Genomic DNA, 23,128 nt, shown 5'->3' on the forward strand with positions numbered 1-23,128 from the left:
AAACAAGTTAACCCCGTGATTAACTCATTTATGTAAAAGGTTGGGTTGTGTTGAAAATATCAACATATTTAGAGAAACATGTTGGTTTGGAAACTTCAACCCAATTAATAAATGAGTTAAATCCGAACTCAACTTAGGTCAACCCATTGTCAGCTCTAATGACATGTAAATATTTTTTTTTATATTTGAAATCGTATAAATATATTTTTTTGTTCCAAATTAAACATTATTTTTTAAATTTATTTACTGTTGATCATTTTCCATTTGAAACTATATATATATATATATATATATATATATATATATATATATATATATATATATATATTACATTTGAAACCGTATAAATCATTTTTATCATTTAAAAACCATATTGTTTTGTACAAATACAAAGTTTTTTTTATATTCAAACCATAATGTTATATTAATTATATTATAACTATCTTTTTTTATTAAATACACAACTTTAAAATGAGTTTGTATGTGTGGAATGCACAACCATATAAGCTAATATGATCTCGGAAAAACGAAGGTCTGAAGGTCGTTTTAATTATCAAGGGACCCGTTTGTTGTATATATTCATGGTTTTTTTGTTTTTACAAATATACTTTTTGATTTGTTGGAAAAAATTATAGCATACTAATAATGCATGACATGTACGGTTATAATATAATTAATACATATTTATTTTGTTATCTATAAAGCTTGTGTAGTTAATTGGAATTCATTACAAATAATCCAATTAAGATACAACAACTTTATAGATAACAAACTAAATATATATTAATTATATTATAGTTGTATTATATTATAGTCGTATTTTTCATGTATTATTAGGATGCTATATTTTTTTCCAACAAATCAAGAAATATATTTACATGAACCAAAAATTCTCCCTAATAAATAAAGAAATTTTTTGTCACATGATATGTTTTCCTTCAGTTTGACAAATGTCAATTTGTAGTAATTTTGAATTATTTATTTTTCCACATGTCATTTTATAGGTTTTCCTATTTTATTAAATTCAATATAATATTTTAATGTAATAATTACAATAGATATAGTAATAAATAGATATCAATTTCATTAACGGGCTTACTTTCTAATTTCAAAAATTTTAAACTAAAGTTTATTGGTTTCTTTTGTTTATTTATTTAAATTATTTGTTTAAATTTAAAAGATAAAAAAACATTTCAATTTTAATAATTCATTATTTTTCTTATTTTCTTATAAATTCAAAGTTTTCAATTATTTAGACATTCATATTTAATTTTTTTTAAATTAACTCATGTAATACATGAGTCTCACAACTAATCATGAATATATAACAAACAGTCCTTAGATAATTAAAGCGACTCTAGTACCTTTGTGTTGCCGATATCACATTAGTTTATTTAACTATGCATTTCACACCTCCAAACTCGTTTTAAATTTGCTTATTTAATAAAAATATATGGTTAGAATATAACTAATACATATTTACAGATAATATTATGGTTTGAAGGTGAAAAAAACCTTGTATTTATACAAAACATGTGGTTTTTAAATGAAAAAATATTTATACGGTTTCAAATGTAACAAAAATTATTTATACAATTTCAAATGTAAAATTGTCAACATTGAATAAAATTGAAAAAAAAAATGATGTTCGATTTCGAACAAAAAATAAAATGTCAAAATTAAAAATAAAATAAAATAAAATTTAGTATCAAAATTTAAAAGAAAAATAAAAGCCTTAACATCTTTTGTGTGGTTTTTTTAATGTTTAATCTATCGGTCAGAACCATAACAAATTGAAAATTATTTGATACAATTATAAGAGTATAAAATCGAATTTTTTCGTTTAATCTCATAACTTTTTAGTATTACCAGATAAAATAACAAGGATAAGTTTGGATTTCAATCGGGTCACACCGCAAACTTCGGGTCGTATAAGATCAACGGCTGACATTAAAAGTGAGAAGCTTATTCAATCATCCAGAAAGCATCATATCGATCTTTTCTTGATAGGTTTTCCTTCCCCTAAATTGAAATTCCCTTCTCCAAGGCATCAACGTTTACACTCTTCTTCGCCTCTACTTTCTCTCAGCTTTCCCCTCTGTGGGTTTTGGAAGAAAAAAACAAAGAAAAATGGCCGTTAAAGATTTAAAGTCAAAGCAAGAGCTTGATAATCTTGTGAAAGAAGGGTCGCCTGTCATGATTCACTTCTGGGCTTCTTGGTGTGAAGCTTCTAAGCACATGGATCAAGTCTTTTCTCATCTTTCCACTGATTTCCCTCATGCCCATTTCTTAAGGGTATGTTTCTAATCTTCACTTTGTGATTTGTATAAGTTTTTTCTTCAGTTACGTATGTTTTTATCTGCTTAATAGCTTCATGATCACTTCTGTTTCTCTTCCCTATATTGTCTGGTATGCTTTTATTGACTTCTTAGGGCCTCAATGAACTGATTACTTGCGTGTTTGATCTTATATACTGATATACATGCGGGAGTGTTTGTATTACATGTATAACCTAAATCCCTTGATTGTATTTTTAATCTTCTCTTTCTGATTTTTACAATCGTTTTTTTCCTCAATTGAGCATAAACCTAGGTTTTAATTAAGTAGTTATATGTGTGTTTGATCTTATTTCACAGGGTATTGTTTGTATTATATGCATGAACTCCCTGTTAAGTAAAACATTGGGATATTTTGGCTTCATATATCGCACTTCAACCATTTTTTTCAGTTTAAACTTTTTTTCCCCAATGTTCAGTGCTTTTTCGGACTATTGGTCTCATGTATAAACTCTTAACATTTTAATCAAGGAATTGTTAACTCTTTGACTCATTGTATATGACCTGTTGCACATGGACAATTGCTTCTTGCAAAATATGTAAAGTTTTGCATTGATTATTCCGGGCAAGAAGTGTGTATGATGGTGTTAGTTTATACACACTTCTTGCAAAAATATTTATCATGTTTGATCTTTATGAAGAATAAACAAAATGTTGGAATATAAAAAGATTGGTAGTCGGATTTAGGATTCAATGCAAGAAATAACAACGTATTTTCATTGATCTGTTTATTATATCATCTTACTTTCATTTCGTCCCATTACAACATTATATATTGAAAAAATGGAAACAATTATAGCAATGAATCATTTAAGCTTCTATTTATTTTGTTTTGGGCTTATGGAATTGTAGGTTGAAGCTGAAGAACAACCAGAAATATCCGAGGCATATTCAGTTTCTGCTGTGCCTTACTTTGCTTTTTGTAAGGTAACTTTTTGTGAAACACCGTTTCCATTTCTTCACAAATGTTGGGAAAATATTATTAAAAGACGTGAATGCCCTCCACATCCACATATAAAGGTAATTCTTTTTTTTTTGGTAGGATGGAAAGACAGTTGACACCTTGGAAGGGGCATTTCCGTCCGAGTTAGCCAACAAAATCGCGAAAGTCGTGGGGTCCATCCATGCTGGCGAACCCGCAGCCCCCGCAAGCCTAGGTATGGCTGCGGGACCCACAATTCTAGAAGCAATTCAAGATATCGCCAAAATCGACAACTCAAGTACTCACTCTCGTCCTCCAACCGGTGTCACAGAAACCCTAAAAACCCGTTTAGAAAAACTGACCCGGGCCCACCCAATCATGCTCTTCATGAAAGGAACCCCTGAAGAACCCAAATGTGGTTTCAGCAAAAAAGCGGTTGCAATCTTGAGGGCTGAAAACGTAAAATTCGGTACTTTTGATATTCTTAGTGACAATGAGGTTCGTGAGGGGTTAAAGAAGTTCTCAAATTGGCCTACTTATCCTCAACTTTATTGCAAAGGGGAGCTTCTTGGAGGGTCGGATATTATAATTGCAATGCATGAGGGGGGTGAATTGAAACAAGCTTTTGCAGATCATGGAGTTGGAAATGATGTCAGCAAGGTGATCGCGGGTCAACCCATGGGTCAAAAGGGTGGAGTTACGGATTCCACGGGCTTGAGCTCGGGTTTGACGGGTCGGCTTGAAAGTCTTATAAGTTCGAGCCCGGTTATGCTTTTCATGAAGGGAAGCCCAGATGAGCCCAAATGTGGTTTTAGCCGAAAGGTGATTTATTTTTTTCCTGTTTATTTATAAGGTTTATCACTGATTCATTTACATATTTACATTTTTGGTCAAAAATTACCACTTAACTTTGCTATTTGTATCATATATAGCAATGTCATCTAAGTAGAAAGTTTTTTTTTTTTTTTTCTAGGTATGCGATATTCTTCGTGAAGAAAAGGTTGATTTCAAGACTTTTGATATACTCTCAGATGAAGAAGTGAGACAAGGGCTAAAAGTCTACTCAAACTGGTCAAGTTACCCTCAACTTTACATTAAAAGTGAACTCATTGGTGGATCGGATATAGTTTTGGAGATGCAAAAAAGTGGGGAACTTGAAAAGATTTTGGTTGAAAAAGGTATAATTTCTCTTGAAGAACGCTTAAAGAAGCTGGTTAACTCGAACCCGGTTATGCTCTTTATGAAGGGTACCCCGGGTGCCCCACAATGCGGTTTTAGCTCAAAAGTCGTAAATGCCCTTGAGGGGGAAGGTATAAAGTTTGGTTCTTTTGATATTTTGAGTGATGAGGAAGTTAGACAGGGTTTGAAGAAGTTCTCGAATTGGCCAACGTTTCCACAACTTTATTACAAGGGTGAGTTGATTGGAGGATGTGATATTGTTTTGGAAATGAAAAGCAATGGTGAACTTGGATCTACACTATCTGAGTGAAAAAAGATGAAATGTTTTGAACAGTGAAACGTGTTTGAGTTGTTTAGTGTGGTGGGGTATTTTAGTAATTTTGACATAGTGTTGAATTTGATGTGGTGTTTTGTAGTTGTTCATGCTTGATCTTGAACTCGATTTGATAGCGATGATTTTTCATGATATAGTCTCGTGTATCTCTAAAAATATTTGAGCTCAATTTAAGAGCTTGAATAGTCCAAAAATATTGGTTTGGATTATTTGATACCAGATAATCATTTTCACACCATACACATCAAAAAAACATATTATAATGATGTGTAATGGGTTAAACAAGGCAAATGGTTTAAAAAGTGCCAAAAATATGTATTATGTGTCTACAATTTCTTATGTTGCTTTTATCTAAAAACACATAAATATCATAATAAATCAATGGATCTGAAAAAAATGGCCAAAAGAACCCGGAATTGTGTTACAACTATTACTACACTTGGGAGGGTGGGTGTTCAGCCGTTATTGGGAGGGTGGGTGTTCAGCCGTTAGGGGGCAACGTACTTTTGGTTCTTTTGGATTATAGGGGGTGTTTGGCTTAGCTTTTCAAAGCCAAAAGTCCTTTTTGGAAAAGAAAAAAAAAAAAAACAAAAGATGTTTGACAAACTAATTTTAGAAGTTATTTTTGAAGTTTTTACATAAGGAAAAGTAATTTTTTGAAAAAGTCAAAAGTCCTTTTTGGAAAAGAAAAAAAAAGCAAAAGATGTTTGACAAACTACTTTTAGAAGCTATTTTTGAAGTTTTTACATAAGGAAAAGTAACTTATTGGAAAAGTCAGGAAATCCTGACTTTTTGTAACTTTTCCAAAAAGGACTTTTGGGGTTTGAAAAACTAAGCCAAACACCCCCTAATTTTATATTTTTATTTTTTTTTCATTATAACATTTTATTTATATTTTAGATTGTTTCTTATTAGAACATTTATTCTTACAAAAAATCATATTATAACAAATAACAATGAGTGACATGCTTCCTTTGGTGTTGGGATGGTCATGGGATGCAACGGCATCGGTGTCAAGTTTCAATAGGGTTAAAAATATTGTTAGTTATAAGCTAAAACATGATTAAATCCACATGGACATGTAACAATCGATTTACACCCCTTTACACATTATATATATTAACGTTAACAAAACTAGTGGGTGTATGCAACTAATTAAGGGGTGTTATCATACTTAAAAATTGTCACCTCACATGTTTATTGTGGTGTTATAACATCAAATTGAGGAAATTGACAACTAGTGATAACATCTTCAACTTTCTAACTTTCTATGTCATCATTTTTTTTGTTCGGTTTTTCAATTTAATTTATTTTTGATCGTTTTTTTCCATTATATTCTTTTAATCACATTGGATTAATAATAAAACGAAACATGCAATTTAATTAACTCCTAGATTAACCATAACATTAAAAATAAAAAATAATAATAAAAACATTACACACAAAAAAAAAACATTGAAGGCAAAAAAAAAACGTCCTAAAAAACTAAAACTGATCAACTACTCACCCAAATATTGTCTTTCGATTTTCTCCTTCATCTTCCGGAACACTAACGCTTCTCGTGGTCTCATATTTGCTTCGCTGGTCTGGAGAATGGCTAAATCCTTCACCATATGATCTTTCTCGACTTGCTTACGAAGAAACTACAAGTGCTCACGTTGCACATCAACATTTTGTTGGACAATCAGATTGTGTTTGTCAAACGTTGCTTTCATTTCCGCAAACTCTTGCGCCCTTCTATTAATTTCGTCTGCGTGATGTTGAGCACGTTTCGTTTTGTCTCGTCCGACCGGTCGACGTGGGGGGGGGATCTCTTCGATGTCGTCGGGGATATTGGACAATCAGATTGTGTTTGTCGAACTTTGCTTTCATTTCCGCAAACTCTTGTGCCCTTCTATTAATTTCGTCTGCGTGATGTTGAGCACGTTTCGTTTTGTCTCGTCCGACCGGTCGACGAGGGGGGGGGGGTGGGGGGGGGGGAGATCTCTTCGATGTTGTCGGCGATATCATCAGTGTCTGCGTTGAGGTCGACATTTGTTCATGCGTCGGAAACGTCAAACGAACTAGAACTGTGGGACCTCTTTGATTGTGCCTCCCCCGATGTCAGCGTCTTATTCCATTTTGGATCTAGCCTAACAATCTCCCATATTTTTTCAAACTCAAAAGCGTGCCCCATTTCCACTTGATATTGTTCCCTCGCGGCTTTGTAAACATCAAAATCATTCGCACCACTTTGCCTTTGCGATTCTAGTCTCATGAAAATGTCATTAAACTTGGTGCACCGACGACTGATCGGAGTCCATTTGCTGCTAAGAATGTTGATATTCCGATATGGTTGTTTCTTCATAAGTGTGTGGAATTTGACGAGCACGACTTCCCAAAACCCAACTCTTCGCATATCATTTCCTATGGTTGGATTCTTTGAAGCCCCGCACCATGCCACCGCCAAAGCATACTCCTCATCCGGTGTCCACCATAGTGGAGGTTCTTCTTCCGTATCCGCGACTGACTTCCCTTTCTTTTTCCCTTTTCCTTTCCCTTTCCCTTTCCGACTGCCTCCCGCTTGTGTTTCAAGAACAATTTCTGGTGGTGGTTGTGTGGTTGTTTGTTGCATGGAACTGAAAGCTGAAAAGGTTTTGCTGAAGATTTGAGTTTTGCTGCATGTAAGGGGATGTAGGAAATTGCATTGGGTGAGTTTGAGGTGAGGAGGTTCATATAACTTTCGTATTGTGTGAAACCCATCGGGATGGATGTGTTTGTTTTTGGAGGCGGGATGTTCGGGTTTTGCTCCATAGTTGGTTGAAAGGAAAAGTGGGTTTTTTTGTGAAACTTGAAAATAGAATGAAGATGAAGATGAGAAAAGGTTGTGTTTAAAATATTATGTTTGTATATGTATTTATACGTGAAATAAAAATGTTATTTTTTTTAAAACTTATCAACGATCAAAAAATGGACCGTTAAGAGGGCAACGGGCATCTTGACAACGGCAGATAACGAATAGGGGGGGAGGGGGGGTTCTCATTACCACGCCGTTTAGGCGCTTGACACGTCACAAAAACGGTTGTGGTCGTTGCCCACACCGTTCAGTCTAAGAAACAAATAAACAAAATGGGTGTTTTTAATTAACTAAAAATCTAAAGTTATCATGCAATAAAATAAATAAAAAATAGGGTTTTGAATAAAAGCATATTTGAGACCATACCATTTTCCTATTATATTCAACTATATGCAATTGATCAATTAGTTTAGACAATAAGTTGGCACTAAGTATATTAATAAGTTCTAATATCACTTTTATGTGTCCTATTAATAAGTTAAAACAAGCTCTTACTAATCCTAATCTAAACATTCTTAGTTTATGATTGAAAAGTTGTATTAAGTTCTTTTTAAGTATTCCCGACAATACTCAATACTTAGTATGTGATTTTATGTTTACAACATATTAAATCCTAAGTTAAAAACCAATTGTTGCTTGTTGCTTGTGTTAATTCATAAAACAATCACATATTTTATAAATTAATAACATTACAACAAATTAAACTTTCATATGGTCATTCATGAAAGAAAACATCAGTTGAAGTACTTTATTAAAACCAAAACATAAATCATTAGGTTGAAATCAAGTCTAAAACATCAATCCGATGAAATCAATCATACATAGTCAAATTAACAAATTAAACGGAAAAAGAGAGGTTTTTAGCCGGTCATGGCTAATAACAAGAGTCAAAGATGTAATAGAAAAGTGTTTTTGGGAATTAAACCGACAAAGATACCAAATAAAAGCTCCAATTATATTCTTCAATCTTTCGTTGCTTCAAAAGTCATCTCTCAACCTTCCAAAACCAAAGATGTTGAGAAAATAAATTGAGGTTCATATTTATAGCATGGAAAAATCATGTAGGCGAAGTAACTAATCGACTCGGTCGACTCAAGTTTGTGAATAGGGATGTCAAAAAGTCTCGTGGGACCCCGTTAATAAATTAACAGGGGGCAGGGGCAAGGTTAACCCGTTTGGGGAAAATATCTAAAAAATCTAAAAAAAACAGGGGGCAGGGGCAAGGTTAACCCCCGTTATAATTTCGGGGGCGAGGGCGAGGGTAGGCAATCCCGTCCCGAAACCCCTATGGGGACCCCGTTAATAAATTACACATATATTTACATATATTAATTATATAAATATAATAAACAATAACATGATTTTGAGCTTCCAAAATTCATCAAAAAACATGTTTTTAAGTTGTTAGGATAATGTTTTTAAAATGTCATAATTTTTTTATTTTTAACATGTAAAATTCGGTTATAAATAGTTATTTGTTACCTAAAAATAATTTCTTGTAGCCTAAATTACGACTTCTTTTAGCCTAAAAAAAGACAACCAAAAATTAATCGGGGGCAGGGGAACGGGGAAATTTTGGGGGCGGAGGCAGGGAATTCACTCCCCATCCCGTTTGCCCCCGTTGACATCCCTATTTGTGAAGGAATTCCACTCGGTCGAGTGGAATCCCGCGTCGAGTTTCTTTGTTTTCAGTCACGATTTGGTCAAGTAGTGGTTAAGAATAGTGTTCATTTGGTTGATTAACTTTTTGTATACTCAGATCCTTCAAAATTTCAACTTTTGCAGTTCAACTCCAATCTTCATACAACATGACAGTTACTTCATAACATCCTACGAAGCACGGTTCAAACTTCGAATCACCTAAAAATCAACAAAAACAACATGCAAATAAAAGTTTTCACCTATTTATATAAAATGTGTAACACCCCATTTTGAAAATTTGTAGCGATAAACTAGGGTGTAATTATCCTTTAAAAAAAATTAGTTATATTGTATTAACTCTTGGATATTTTGATAAAATACTATGTTGAAAAGCTATATTGTTTCAAGAAGATTCTTTGATTTAATATTAGTAAACTGCTAACTGATAGTCGATGTTTAAGACTATGAAAGTCAAACCTAATGGGTCTAAATGACTAATTCTTGGTCTTGGAATGTTGCCATGAAAATTTAGAACGTGCGAGCGAAAGAATCGGCTAAAAAGAAGTTTGTATGACGACGTTATGATTGTTTGAAGTTTCCACTAAAAGTACATTGCCTAAATAAGCATATTTGTGTGGAAACTGTTGAGGTCTTAAAAACTCGTGGGAATGAGTTTTAATGAAGTACATTGCTATTTTAAGCAATTTTTGGTGGAACACAGGTCATGTCACCCTCCGTGTCCCAACTTCGAACTCCTAAAATGACTATTAAAGGCTTTAGTCTGTCTTTATGCTTCGTTTCTCATCCACACACTCTAAAGAGCTTACTAAAGCTAGATTCAAGAAAATATCAAGGGAAATAGGGAATTAAGAATCAAACTCTATCATATGGATTAAAGGTAATTTCATCTCCTCATTAAGTTTTGATGGGTTTTTCATGGTGAAACTGAAAAGGGGATGAAACCCTGGTTTTTGTTTGCGGACTTGTCTTACACAACATGTTCATCAATTTACATTGATAGTGGTTCACGTAACATTAATTCAATTTTAATCAAGTATGATTACAAAACTATGATAACAAGACGAAATAACCTAAAAGGGTAAAACATACTTGCCACAATGTTCTTGAAATAGTTATAATTGTTAAATTGTTAAATGTACTCTAAAACAAAGAGTTATTGATTTAAAACATTGAAATAGTTATAACTAGATAAGCTCCCCGCTTTGCGGGGTTGGATTTTAATTCATCCTTTTGCACAAAGAGTTTATGTTAATTGTAGGTTACAGAAGTCAAAGACAGAGGCGTGGTTAAAATGATCTCCAATAAAACTCAAAAGAAAAGCTGAAAAGAATGATAGAACGGTTAAACTTTTGGTGTGAATCATAATCTTGGTTTCTCCTTTATCATTATAACACAAGGTGGAGTAATAGAAGCCTGCAAGTTTATGATATTTTCAGCACATTAGAATAAATAAGTTACGCAATGAATAAGCATGCGCAGGTAGACAATTGAAGTGAAAAAAAAAAAAAATCAACCAACATGTTAGACCGTAGGAAAACAGGAAAATAAGGTGGAGTTCAATGACTAAGTGAAAAAAAATCAACCTACATGTTACACTGCAGGAAAACAGGAAAATAAGATGGAGTTCAATGACTCTATTCCAAAAACCAATAAAAATTAATCAAGTTCATTTAACCCTATGCTAGCTTCTTTTTTTTTTTTTTTTTTTTTTTTTTTTTTTTTTTGTAAAAATAGCAGCCTAAGGAAGGGCAGTTATTTAATTTCACAAATGGAAAGAGGTAATAACACCACTCTAACCCCTGCTAAAGTTCAAAATCATTAAAAAAATGTCAAATTAATATATATGTACCTTATCAAAATACCCTCGCTTTGGACAAAAAGGATGATATTATAATAATTAAGCCAATTTGATACACTGTTAATGCTCCATCTTGATCCCCGTGAGAAATCGTGTCTCATGTCATCAATCAATACATATATTCATCATACATATGCCCAATTTATAGCAAAAACACAACTTTCAATGTCAACATCTAAATGACATTATTTGATGTTTCACATTGTTTGATTATTTGATGTTTCTAACTTTTTACCAATAATACTTCATGAACCCAAATTCAATTCCAACTTACATTAACAACATTCCAAGTAATTTTGATATTGCATTCTATGTCATTTTCCAAACACTCTTTCTTTAAACCAACATTCATTCACTAATGTCATATTTTCCATTCAAGACTTGAACTTAATTTCAAAAATTACCTTTAACTTATGTCACAAAAGATGATTGGAAGGCAATTAGATTGATGGCAATATTTTCCAGCCATTGTTTAATAGGTTCTCCTTAGTATATATACCTGTTACAGACCCATTCTGACCATCAAATATCTGCCAAGTTCAAGTCTGGTAAAAGAACTATAACAAAATAGAAATGAAAGGGCATAAACAAATGTTAAAGAAAAAAAAAACTCAGCTACTTATCCATCTTTTTCTTCTGTCGGATTCAAATGAAAAGTCACCATTGTGCAAAGCAAGCATACAGTAACAATCATTATCAATGGAACCATGTTGATAAAGGGATATTAAATAGTAAAAAGGGGAAATAGTCAAGATAACATACCCCCAAAACAGAACACTTGATAATCATTGGCGTCAAGTTGGAAATCGGGCTTCAACACAACAATGGTAATAATTTTCTCTTCAACTTGTAAAAGTTAATGAAATATCTGTTTCACTTACCAACTGATACTTAAGTCAGAAGATAGTTCCTGAGACGCAAATCAATTGTCAAGTTAATTAAAATATACAAAGAAAATTGATAATAATTGGTTGTTGACAGTTGTGTGACCGTTACATCTTCATTAGTGAGTCCAATGTGTAATTGGGAGACAGTTCCACAGTACATAATCTTCTAATCTAGGTGCCTTCGTCAATTTGATAAATTGATGATTAGGAAGCCAAGTCAGAACCTGTACATAAAGATATCGACTCATACTAATCTGATTATTAACAAAATATAAAACTTTGACGAAAATGAATCCTTAAAAAGATCCAAATTCATAAAATATTTCCAAATTCTTTGTGACATTTTAGTGAACACCTAGGGTGCCCAACTCAACCAAACCATATGAATCTTAAGTAAAGAGTAAAGACCCATGTCGCCTAATTAGGAGTAGGTTCTAAAGTATTCTCATTTTCAAGCTTGCAAAAGTCGACATATCTATAAACCCTTAAAAATTCATTATTGGTGGCTTGAGGAGGTAACACATAGTGTAGTTGGCGGTGGGTTGTTTGAGGCCTTAGAAGATGTGGTGGTCCGATCATGGGTTTATAGAAGAAATAGAACAGACTAAAGAAAAATGTAAAAATCTTACTCGCCATCTTCAAGGATCGGTGCGGATCGGTGCAAGGCACAACGCCATCTTCGTCGATATCCCTTATGTTCGTGAATGGGGGCAGCGATTCTAATTTTGATCGATACCTGGTCCGACGTCTTCTTCTTCCACCGGTGTCGATATCAAATGGAATCAACTGGAGGTGGGTACATTGTTGCAATTTCTGGAAAACAAAGCAGAGATTTATTTTGATGGCATATAGACGGTGGGGGAAAGCTATGTAAATATTGAAGCGGTGACTTTTGACATCGATTGGTAGAAGGCAGAGGGGCTAAGCTGTGGAATGATCTTGAAGGATTGGAAGAATTAATGAGAGCGGAGGGAGTACGCGGTGGTATACCGTGCGATGGCAACAGAATACAAGGGGAAAACCAAACACATAGTTGATAGAGCAGGTGAGAAATGCCACGTAGATGGTAAAAGAACGGTTGTTAACATGGGTAATCCACCAATTATTATAATAATGGATAAACAATCAAAAAATAAAGAAAAAAAATGAAAACAAAAATCATCCAATGGGAACAAAGACCTGTTCATCAGGCACTTGTAAATTAGTAGATATATATATATAATTGTTAAATTGTTAAATGCACTCTAAAACAAAGAGTTATTGATTTACATTTGCAACGGGAGCAAAAAGATAGGGCGATCCACATGACCACGTGATCATTTTATTAAATCGGAGAAAATAAGGATTAGGGACGGATATAAGAACCAAATATATGGTCATTTTTGTAAATAACTCTTGTTTTAGTTATGTTAATTAACAAAATTGGCCAAAAAAACTTCAAAACCTTATATTAAAGAACCCAAAACTATATTGCAGTTGCAGGCTTGCAGCTACTACTACACTTGGGTTACGGCGGGAAGGAGTGTCAGGGGCAACCTTGTCATTTCACACTAAGAAAAAAATGAAAGAGCACAATGCTATAATAAACAAAAAATGTTGCTATTTGTTGCATTTAACTCGAACAAAAGTCTTTCAAACTTTGTTCTTCTGCAAGCCAAGAATCTTCTTTGTTTCTTCATCTTCTTCAATCCCATCAGCTTTCATTTCATCCAAAACTCTCCCCACTTCTTTACCACCATTAATGCAACCTTGAAGCAATCTATGATACATCCCTCTATCAAACCCCATAAATTTCTTCAACTTCCCCATAAACAACTCAACATCCTCGCTACTCCCTTTCTCCCCAACACCATCCAACAGCTTTCCGGCCACTTCCGGCTCCAATTTCCACCCTTCCTCCACCACCGGCAAAGAAACCGCCGCTTCCATACACCTTACTGCCGCCTCAACATCACCTTTCTTCACAAACCCCGCCACCACGCTGCCCCAACTGCCCGGACTTGTACCCCGCCCGTCTTTCGACAATTTACCAAGCATACCCTCGGCCTTTTCACACAGCCCTTTCTCTAGATACCCATCGATTATAATACTCGGGACTCTAAAATCATAAACATTTCCACATGAAAACCACTCGGTCACCACCTTTTCAGCTTCTTCAAACTCACCAAGTCTCACCAGAGATTTCACTATTGCACTATAATCACGATTTATCAGCCTCTTACACGCAGTCTTTTGAAGATTCCATAGACGAAGAACATCATCTTTGTTTCCTAAACGGGAATTCAATGAGATTAAATGGTTGTAAGCAAGTCCGTCTTTTTCCACTAGCTTTTCGGCTTTTTTCAAGGTTTCATTCGCTTCATCGATGTTGTTTGCTTTGATATAACAGTTTGCAACCACAGAATAAGTGTTCCAGTCCATGGTAATCTTTGGGTCGTTCTCCATTTCTTTCAATACGTTCTCCATCTCTTTGATGTTGATTTTATCGCCATATGAGTTTATACACATTCGATAGGATAAATTATCAGGTGAGATTCCGTTTGTTTTCATCTCGTGTAAAAGATCGGGAACTTTATCGGTTTGGTTGTTACGTATGTAGAGGCACATGATGTCGTTGAAAGTGACTGAAGATAAGAAACCGTTTTCCTTCATTTTTTGGAAGTGGGAGAGGGATTTTTCAGTTTCACGTTGCCGGACGTAACAGTGGAGGAGGGCGCCGTATGTCTTGTCGGTTTTGTCGCCGTCGGTTAAGGTATTGAAGTATTTTTCAGCCTCGAGGAAGCCGTGGACCTTTCCGATTAGGTCTATTTGCACGGCGTGGTCTACTGGTGTAAACGCAGAAAGGCCTTTCTTGTTCATCCACTCGGAAACCTGCACAGATCGGATAAGAATACTAATCGAAAAAATGAAATAAAGTGTTGAAATCTGGATCGATATAATCAAACCCTGAAAATGGATCAACAGAAAGGGAGTATGATAATTGTTATTGTAAGTGCTAACCTCCAAGGCATGATGATACCGTTTGCGTTTGCGAAGGTCATGAACAATTTGCTTAAGCTCAGAGGGTCGCACCTTCTTCCCCTTTTCAATCCAATCATCTAGCTCCGGGGTCATTGCCAAATTAGGGTTACCGAGTGGGCTTATTCTCGAGTACAATGACACCTTCTTCTGGCTACTGTTGTCGCTTTCGCTTCGAGTAATCGTAGCAGTAGTGTATGATCGGCTTTCAATTAGACTTTTAACAATTTGCAGTTTTCGCAATCGACTCGCCATCGCCAACATCCTGAAATCCTTCAAATTGGAGATCACTATGGTTGATTGTTTGAGTAGGGTTTTGAGTGTAGGGTTTTGTGAGAAGGGTTTTGCGAATCTAACGATCACTTGCAAGTTGCACAGTTGCACACTCTGCAGATTTGCAGAGTTCGGCTTCATTCTAGTTCTATACTTGGGCTTCTAAACTCAAAAGTTTTACTTAACTGGGCTCAGGCCCAAAAAAATTTAAGAAAAACTTATCCAATCAGATATACCAGATTTTAATATTTTAATATATTGTTAGAAATTTATAGATTTGTATATCTGAAGTTCTAGATACGAATATGAAAAATACCGTAATTTCAACAAAAAAAAAAATTAAAATCTGGCATCTCTCATAAAATAGGGGATTAGATTCTGACAAACTTGATTATGAGTATGATTGACAAACGTAATTATAAGTTGTAATGTGAAACATGTAGCTTTTATTTATATATAAAACTAGGTTATAACCCGTGGAAACCACGGTTAAGAAAAAAAATTATATACATATAAAGGGCTAGTATCAAAGTAACGTTTTGGGCAGCCATTGACTATGTAAATATAAAACAAAGATAAATATGTCGATTTAGAATATCAGTAAAAACATTAAAAAAATGTTGTTTTTTACATATAAAACCAGTCAAAAAATGGAGCTTGTTACAATCGAAAATAATAATAACAATATATTTTAACAGCAACATAATTTCCATTAAAACAATAATAGAGCACACATGACACAACTACACATAAACAGTAATAAAAACCTAATTTCCCTTAAAACAATGACAACAATATTAAAAATATATGCAATACTTAGTTAAATGTATTTATTAATAAAAAATTAAAATAGATTTTGTATAACAGGTTGGAACAGTTTGTAATTTTGTATAACACATTTGAAGAGTTTGTGACAAATTTTGTCCAAAATGTAAATTTGATTCCACATATCGACCAAACTTTTTAGAAAAAATCGGATAACCATCTAAGATCACTTGACATACACACATTACATTCACTACCTATCATGTATGTAACTTTTCATGAGCAAGCAAAATTTCCAAAACTAATGTCAAGCTTACAATTTCTTATTTCTTAACAAAAAAGTATAATTTGTCTTTTAAACTTGAGATAAAATTCCAAATACTGTTTGATCTTTTTTTAGATGCAAGCAATACTCATCAAATGCCAATTTAACAATTCCCAAATGCAAAACTTTCTTTGAGAATGACCAAAATGCAAGGCAATAATCATCAAAAAACATGAAGGCAAATTAAGAATATTTTTAACCGAGCTTTGTAAAATTAATGATTAGGTACTTAAGCTTATTGTTGAGAGTGCAAGGGCGTTTTTGTAATATGTGATTGCTTCAACAACCTGATGCAAAATCATAAAAAAATTCAACACATTAAAATGGAATTACATCAAACCAAAGTAAATAAAATGTTATAAACCATTCAATCAAAAAGATGGGTGACGAAAATAGTAGCAATGGCTCAAAGCATCCTACCTTGGAGCAATTAATCATAGACAAAACTAAGAATAGTAAGTTGTGTCTTGGCTCCCCAAGCTTCTTTTTTGCCTACTTTTGGTTCTGTCATGGCCTTTTGTAAGACTATTTATTTCATTTGCATATTATTTATAAAAGTCTACCGAATTATATCAATATCATGGAAATACAATGTAGTCTTCATTGCTATTGGGCATAAAAAATGAAAGTACAATGCTATAGTTGAGTAATACTTTCAAACTATGATATTATAATACATATAAATAAAAGTAGAACATTATGATGTACAAATAATGAAATTGCATTGCTATTTCCTCTATTTAAAGAAATGATAAAAATATGTTAAAATTTAACACCTAAAATTTGAAGTTATAAAACACAAGGCTCTATATAAAGAGCCAAATGCAAGTGGTATTTTCATAGGTAATGCACTACAGAAAATGATTGATCTTTCAAAGCAGAATGTGTTACTAAATTAAAATTTATCAAAACTAAAATAAATAATAAAGTTGAAATAGATTTTCAGTGGGAGGTTAGAACCTTGAACTCTAGTATGAGGATAATATTTATAATTTCAAAAAATATGAAAATAAATCAAACAAAATTAGTGGGGATTTATTCCAACAAAATAGGAATCGTATGTTGATTAAGATGAACAATGAGTACTTGCATTTTTTGAATAATTATTCGAATAAAGGTTTCCTAATATATCAGCATTAACAAACATGTTTAAATGGCATTTCGAATATCATGGATGATTTAGATGCATTGGAAAATCATTTTATATTAATTTAATGGCTGATTTTCAGGGATTGTAAAATCTTTTTTGAATTCGATACACATCAGGAGGGTAGAATGGTAATTTTGATGGAAATGCAACATCCGGGAAGCAATTAAGAGGGGGTATAACAGTTGGCGATTGTAATATCATAGTTGATTTTATGTGATTGTAAAATATTGTTTGAATTCGAAACAATGAGGAGGGTATAATGGTAATTCGGTTGGAAAAAGAGCATGCGGGAAGAAAATACGAAGATAATATAATACATGACATTAAAAGGATCATGAGGGAAAAAATAAGGAGTAGTTGGTTTATAAATCATGACATAAACATCAATTTTCCTTAACAAATTTGTTGCTAGTGGTACAATTTAAGGATATATTCATATTTTGAATGCAAGTAATATGTAGGCGCATATTATAGTTAAAAAAAAGCACATCTTGGACTTGTAATTGCACTCTTATTCTCAAACGATTCAAGATTTGTTGATTTTTTTAATATATATTCTATAAATTCAGGGTATTATACTGTTTTTGCAAGTTTATTACTTAATTATTCCATTTTTTCCATACAATAAGTACATATATAGTGCATACATACACTAACACAAACACACAAATTATAGCAATGTGCTTTGAAAGTAAATTGCTATAAGTTTTTTTAGAAAAATTACAAATAGGGTACAGACATACACAGACACAATACACATATACATCATAATTTTTTTTTTCAGAAAAATTATGAATGCAGAGTCGCAAAAATAGAATTTTTTTTCACAGACACAATAAACATACACATCAGAATTTTTTTCAGAAAACTTACAAATAAGTAGTCACATATTGTGTTATCAGTTTTAAGGGCTAACCAATCAAAATGATTGTTATACCCCTGCCACATACCCCACATATGTACCATCTAACCGTGCTCAAAAGATGATACAATCTTTTGACTATTATATGCATTTAGCAATTTTGTGGACAGTGTCTGTATGATGAAATCAAGGAAGAATGGAATGGAAAGAAGCAAATGTAACAAAAAAAACTAATCTTTAATTATAGAAGAAGAATGAATTTGAAACTGAACAACACTCCAAGATGATATAAACAAATGAATAACACACAACCGAAAAATAAAAAATAATTACCTTACTGAAATGAATCTTCAAAGCTATGCAAAAACCAAATGGAGTTGCTGCCTCATTGAGGCAAAAATCGAAAGCAGTGTAAACTCTTGTTCAGTTAAAGAAATATATAATGCTTTATGTACAAAAATGTAAGAATGATCTACAGTGTTGTTGAAAATCAGAACCTCTGATATCAAAATAAATGATATTTGAACCTATGAAATGAGAAAACATCACAGTCGAACCTTTGAATAAAAAAATATGATGAAAAATCAAATACCAAAACGAAATTTTACCTTGTCGCCAGATTCCGGCGATAGAAAGAGTGTTGGTAGTTTATATATATATATATATATATATATATATATATATATATATATATATATATATATATATAGAGAGAGAGAGAGAGAGAGAGAGGGATGGAGGGAGAAAACTAATGGTCACAGTGAGGTAATCTTGGAGGTGCGGTGGTATGTTGGTTGTCTCCAAAAAAAAAAACACAGAGATATGGGCGGTGACAGTGGAATTAGGCAGAGGAGATCAAATAGTTTTGAGAGAGAGAGAGAGAGAGAGAGTCTGGTTTAGCTTAAGAAGAAGGAACATAATCGAATGATATTGGGAGGCGGTGATTTGCAAAGATTTAAGGTGCAAAGGGGATTGAGTTATATTAAATTAAATCCAATCCAAAATAATGAGTGCTGATTTTAAGGAATTTCCAATTATTATTCCTGATTTATAGCTTTCTTAGTTGGAAAGTCATCATCAAATTTGAGCGGGAATATGAAATAAGAGTTTAGGAGAAAACGCCAAGTGGCAAAGAAAAGGCTTAGAAGACTGCCACATGTCATTTAGGGGAGGCAATTATTAGGAATGGAGATTTTGACAAACTAGTGGTGAGCTTTTAAATGTGTAATAAATGTTATGTTCGGTAACGTGCTTTTGAGAGTTTCTAGGAGTTAATAAGAAAAAAAATCAAATTAAAGAAAAAGTTTCTTTTCTTAGTATAGAATTTTAGTTTTTATTTTAAATAAGAACCTCATGAATCATGATCCAAAACTAATTCAAATTGTTTTTTTAATAGCTTTTAGCTTTTGACTACAAACTTTATATAATTTTTCATCTTTCACTCACAAAACACCCAAAAATTAAAAGTTAAAAGCCCACAAAAATGAAATGAAATAGTTTTTCGATTATTAGTTTTTTGTTTAAAATAAAATCATTAAACTCATAAACCCAAACGAAAAACTTTTATTTAATTCAAGTTTTTCTTAAAAATTAAAAGCTAAATACTTGTAAAATCTTTCAAAAAAACTATGTTGAGTATTCCCTTAAACTCGAACACAAATAAAAAAGAACCATAAAAATGTACATCTGTTCAGGTAAATCTAAGTGTTAAATACAATTCCAAATGATTATAAAATAAATTATAATTACAATGAAAAATAGAAAAATAAAATAAAATAAAAAATCAATAAATAATTTCTGATTTCATTGAATTCATTTATGTATAAAACACATAATAACTTTTCGATAGATTTTATTCATTTTATAGAAAATATTTGGTTTTTTATTGAATTGTGTAAAAAATAAATAACTTTTGGTGTAAACAAAATTTCTCATAACAATATCGTCTTGCTGAATTCTGTAAAAAATAAATAACTTTTGGAGTAAACATAATTTCTCATAACAAAATGGTCTTTAATTTTTGTACCTTATTTAACTTGAACATTCAATGTGATCACGTCTTGCTGCACAAGTGTGATGCATATGATTTTATTTTAGATAAATAAAATTTCATGAAGAAACCCAAAGTTGATGTTTCGTAATTGGACCAATAAGCCTTGGTTTGGGCCCAACAGAGGCCCGATCAAAATATTCATAATTTGAAGTTTCAAATTCACGGACGCCATAAACCCCCAGACCAATTCTATACCGATACTATGAAGCTTTTTCATTTAACTTCACGCACACAAGGTGTTTGTCGAAATGCCTTAAAGAATTTCTTTAGTTCATCGTCAAGCAAATTGCCCTCGCACGCAGCACCATCATTGATTACCGAAAGAAACAACAAGAATTCGTCAAGTAGATCACCATCATTCCCGAACAAAAACGCACCCATGTTATCACTATACAGAAGAATCTCACCAGTGGGTGATCCCGACATTTCGATTGTACCAGTCCTTGATCAATGGGTCAGAGAAGGGAGGAAAGTAGATCAAGATTCTCTAAATAACATCATCAAATCCTTGAAGAAGTATAACAGATTCAAACATGCTCTTGAGGTTCTAATTCTAATCTCCTCATATTCCAATTCCACTACACAGTTCTAGATTCGAACTTGATACCGAACTTATTCACACATTTTGCCCAACAATAAACAACATTTAATATTGCACAACAAACATATAAAATCCAATATTTTAGATCAAGTCTCAATTGGGTTTGTATTTTTTCTGCAGATATCAGATTGGATGACTGATAAACGATACATACCCCCTACAAAAGGCGACATTATGAGCAGGCTGCATTTGATATATAAAGTTCACGGCTTACAAAAAGCCGAAGAATTCTACAACAACATCTCACAAATATTCAAAGGCTTTCAGGTCGATATCGCCCTTCTCAACATCTATTCTCAAGAAAAATCCATAGATAAAGCCGAAACCATAATGCACAAGTTACGTGACATGGGTCTCACAACTCCTTTACCTTACAATATCTTGTCGCGTATTTATTACAGTGTCAAAAACTACCAAAAAATGGATGCGTTGTTTCACGAAATGGAAACAAAAGGGATTCACGGAGACAAATACTCATACGCCCTTCGGTTAAACTTTTACGCAGCTACTCGTAACACCGAAGGGTTAAATAAAACCATGGAAATAATGGAAGCCGATCCCCGTGTCGATATGGATTGTGACACGTATAATATCGCAACAAATGCGTTTTTGAAAGTCGGGTTAGTTGAAAAAGGTTTTGAATTATTGAAAAAGGTCGAAAAATTGGCGATTGGGAATAAGGATAAATATAAAACGCTCAATACGGTGCTTAAAATGTATGCAGAATTAGGGGAAAAAGATGAAGTTTATCGAATTTGGAATATTTTAAAGAAGGAGACGATATATAATACGGGATATAGAAACATGATAAGATCGTTGTTGAAATTTGACGATATTGAAGGAGCGGAGGTGATTTCTAAAGAATGGGAAACGAGAGATTTGTCGTATGATTTCCGAGTAATAGATGATTTGATTGATTGTTATGTTAAGAAGGGCGATTTAGGAAAAGCGGAGGATGTTATAAAATGTGGAATTGAGAAAGGGGGTACGCCTACTTTTCGTACGTGGTTTTGTTTAATGATCGGGTATTTTGAGGGTAATCGAGTTTTGGAAGGTGTTGAAGCGATGAAGAGTGCGACACGCGGTTTTCGGGTTTTGCAGTATGAGGAAGGAATGAAGAATAAACTTGTGATTGTTTTGGAGTATTTGGAAAGAGGAGGGAAATTGGAAGAAGTAGAGGGGTTTATGAATTTGTTGGAGGCGGAAGGGGTATTTTCGTCAATTGTATGCGGGAGACTGCTTGATCTCATCAAGAATGTGACTTCTAAATGTTAATAACCGCACCGAATAGCATCAATTCGCTATGTATTTGCTATGTATTGTTCTTTTAGTTAATGGATTTAATTTATTAATTAAGACATGAATCAATCCAATACCTTAAATGTTATGGATGTTTTGTTTGACTTAATACATAAGTAACGGCTTGAAGTTAGGAAAGTGAGCTTATCCAACTACTAAAATGAGAAGTCGTCGGAACATATCTAAATGCATATAATATCTTAAATGGTTTTAGGACTAATATTATAAAAATCCTAAATTTTTAACGTTTAATTGGGAAAAGCCCTAATTTTTTTTTTATTATTGTTATGACCGTAACTTTCTCGCAGAATTCTCACTCTAGCCCACTTAACAAGTTTCATGGTTAACTTGGTTAACTTTTTTGCAAAATCAGTGCTAAAAAGTTCAAATTTGGTCCCTAAGGTTTGCAAAAAATTACACTACATGACTTTTTAACTTTATTTTTCGTTTTTTATATATTTTATTTATTTTCGGTTTTTTTATAAATATATATACATTTTTTATTTTCTTTTTTATATACTTTATTTATTTTCATTTTTTAACTTTATTTTTCAAACAATTTGATTTTTATTTTTACCTTTTTACCATTTGTTTTCTATTTTTTTTCTATTTTAGTTATTTATAGTTTTTCTAATGTTTTTATTTAGTTTGATTTAAGTAAACGAACTTGAATTCAATATAAAGTACTATAATAAGTTTTTTTTTTATAGAGACCACCTATTATTATTTTCTTTTGTTCTTTCTTTTAATCTATTATCAAATTGAAAA

The 23,128-nt window shown here is 32.7% G+C and overlaps 4 protein-coding genes across 4 annotated transcripts; 2 read left to right on the forward strand and 2 right to left on the reverse strand.

Moving 5' to 3' along the window:
- Window positions 1–1,998: 1,998 nt before the first annotated feature.
- GRXS17 (thioredoxin family protein) lies at window positions 1,999–4,905 on the forward strand. Its single transcript, XM_079009300.1, has 4 exons — window positions 1,999–2,295; window positions 3,189–3,263; window positions 3,379–4,080; window positions 4,232–4,905. Exons 1-4 carry the CDS (start codon window positions 2,131–2,133, stop codon window positions 4,745–4,747), a joined length of 1,458 nt encoding a protein of 485 aa, XP_078865426.1. The 5' UTR covers window positions 1,999–2,130; the 3' UTR covers window positions 4,748–4,905.
- Window positions 4,906–6,809: 1,904 nt separating this feature from the next.
- LOC145063820 (uncharacterized) lies at window positions 6,810–7,385 on the reverse strand. Its single transcript, XM_079011399.1, has one exon. The coding sequence runs from the start codon at window positions 7,383–7,385 to the stop codon at window positions 6,810–6,812; it is 576 nt and encodes a 191-aa protein (XP_078867525.1).
- A 6,051-nt stretch (window positions 7,386–13,436) lies between these two features.
- On the reverse strand, window positions 13,437–15,461 carry LOC145061558 (pentatricopeptide repeat-containing protein At4g21705, mitochondrial-like). The gene is made up of 2 exons (XM_079009070.1): window positions 15,015–15,461; window positions 13,437–14,885 (listed from the first exon to the last, which is right to left on the reverse strand). The coding sequence occupies exons 1-2, from the start codon at window positions 15,444–15,446 to the stop codon at window positions 13,647–13,649; spliced, it is 1,671 nt and encodes a 556-aa protein (XP_078865196.1). The 5' UTR covers window positions 15,447–15,461; the 3' UTR covers window positions 13,437–13,646.
- Window positions 15,462–20,381: 4,920 nt separating this feature from the next.
- Window positions 20,382–22,448, forward strand: LOC145063579 (pentatricopeptide repeat-containing protein At2g20710, mitochondrial-like). The gene is made up of 2 exons (XM_079011173.1): window positions 20,382–21,004; window positions 21,182–22,448. The coding sequence occupies exons 1-2, from the start codon at window positions 20,663–20,665 to the stop codon at window positions 22,334–22,336; spliced, it is 1,497 nt and encodes a 498-aa protein (XP_078867299.1). The 5' UTR covers window positions 20,382–20,662; the 3' UTR covers window positions 22,337–22,448.
- The last annotated feature ends 680 nt before the right edge of the window (window positions 22,449–23,128 follow it).

The sequence above is a fragment of the Lactuca serriola genome, chromosome 7 (genome assembly GCF_051521515.1).
Source record: "Lactuca serriola cultivar US96UC23 chromosome 7, Lser_US96UC23_V15, whole genome shotgun sequence".
In the NCBI taxonomy this organism is placed as follows: Eukaryota; Viridiplantae; Streptophyta; class Magnoliopsida; order Asterales; family Asteraceae; genus Lactuca; species Lactuca serriola.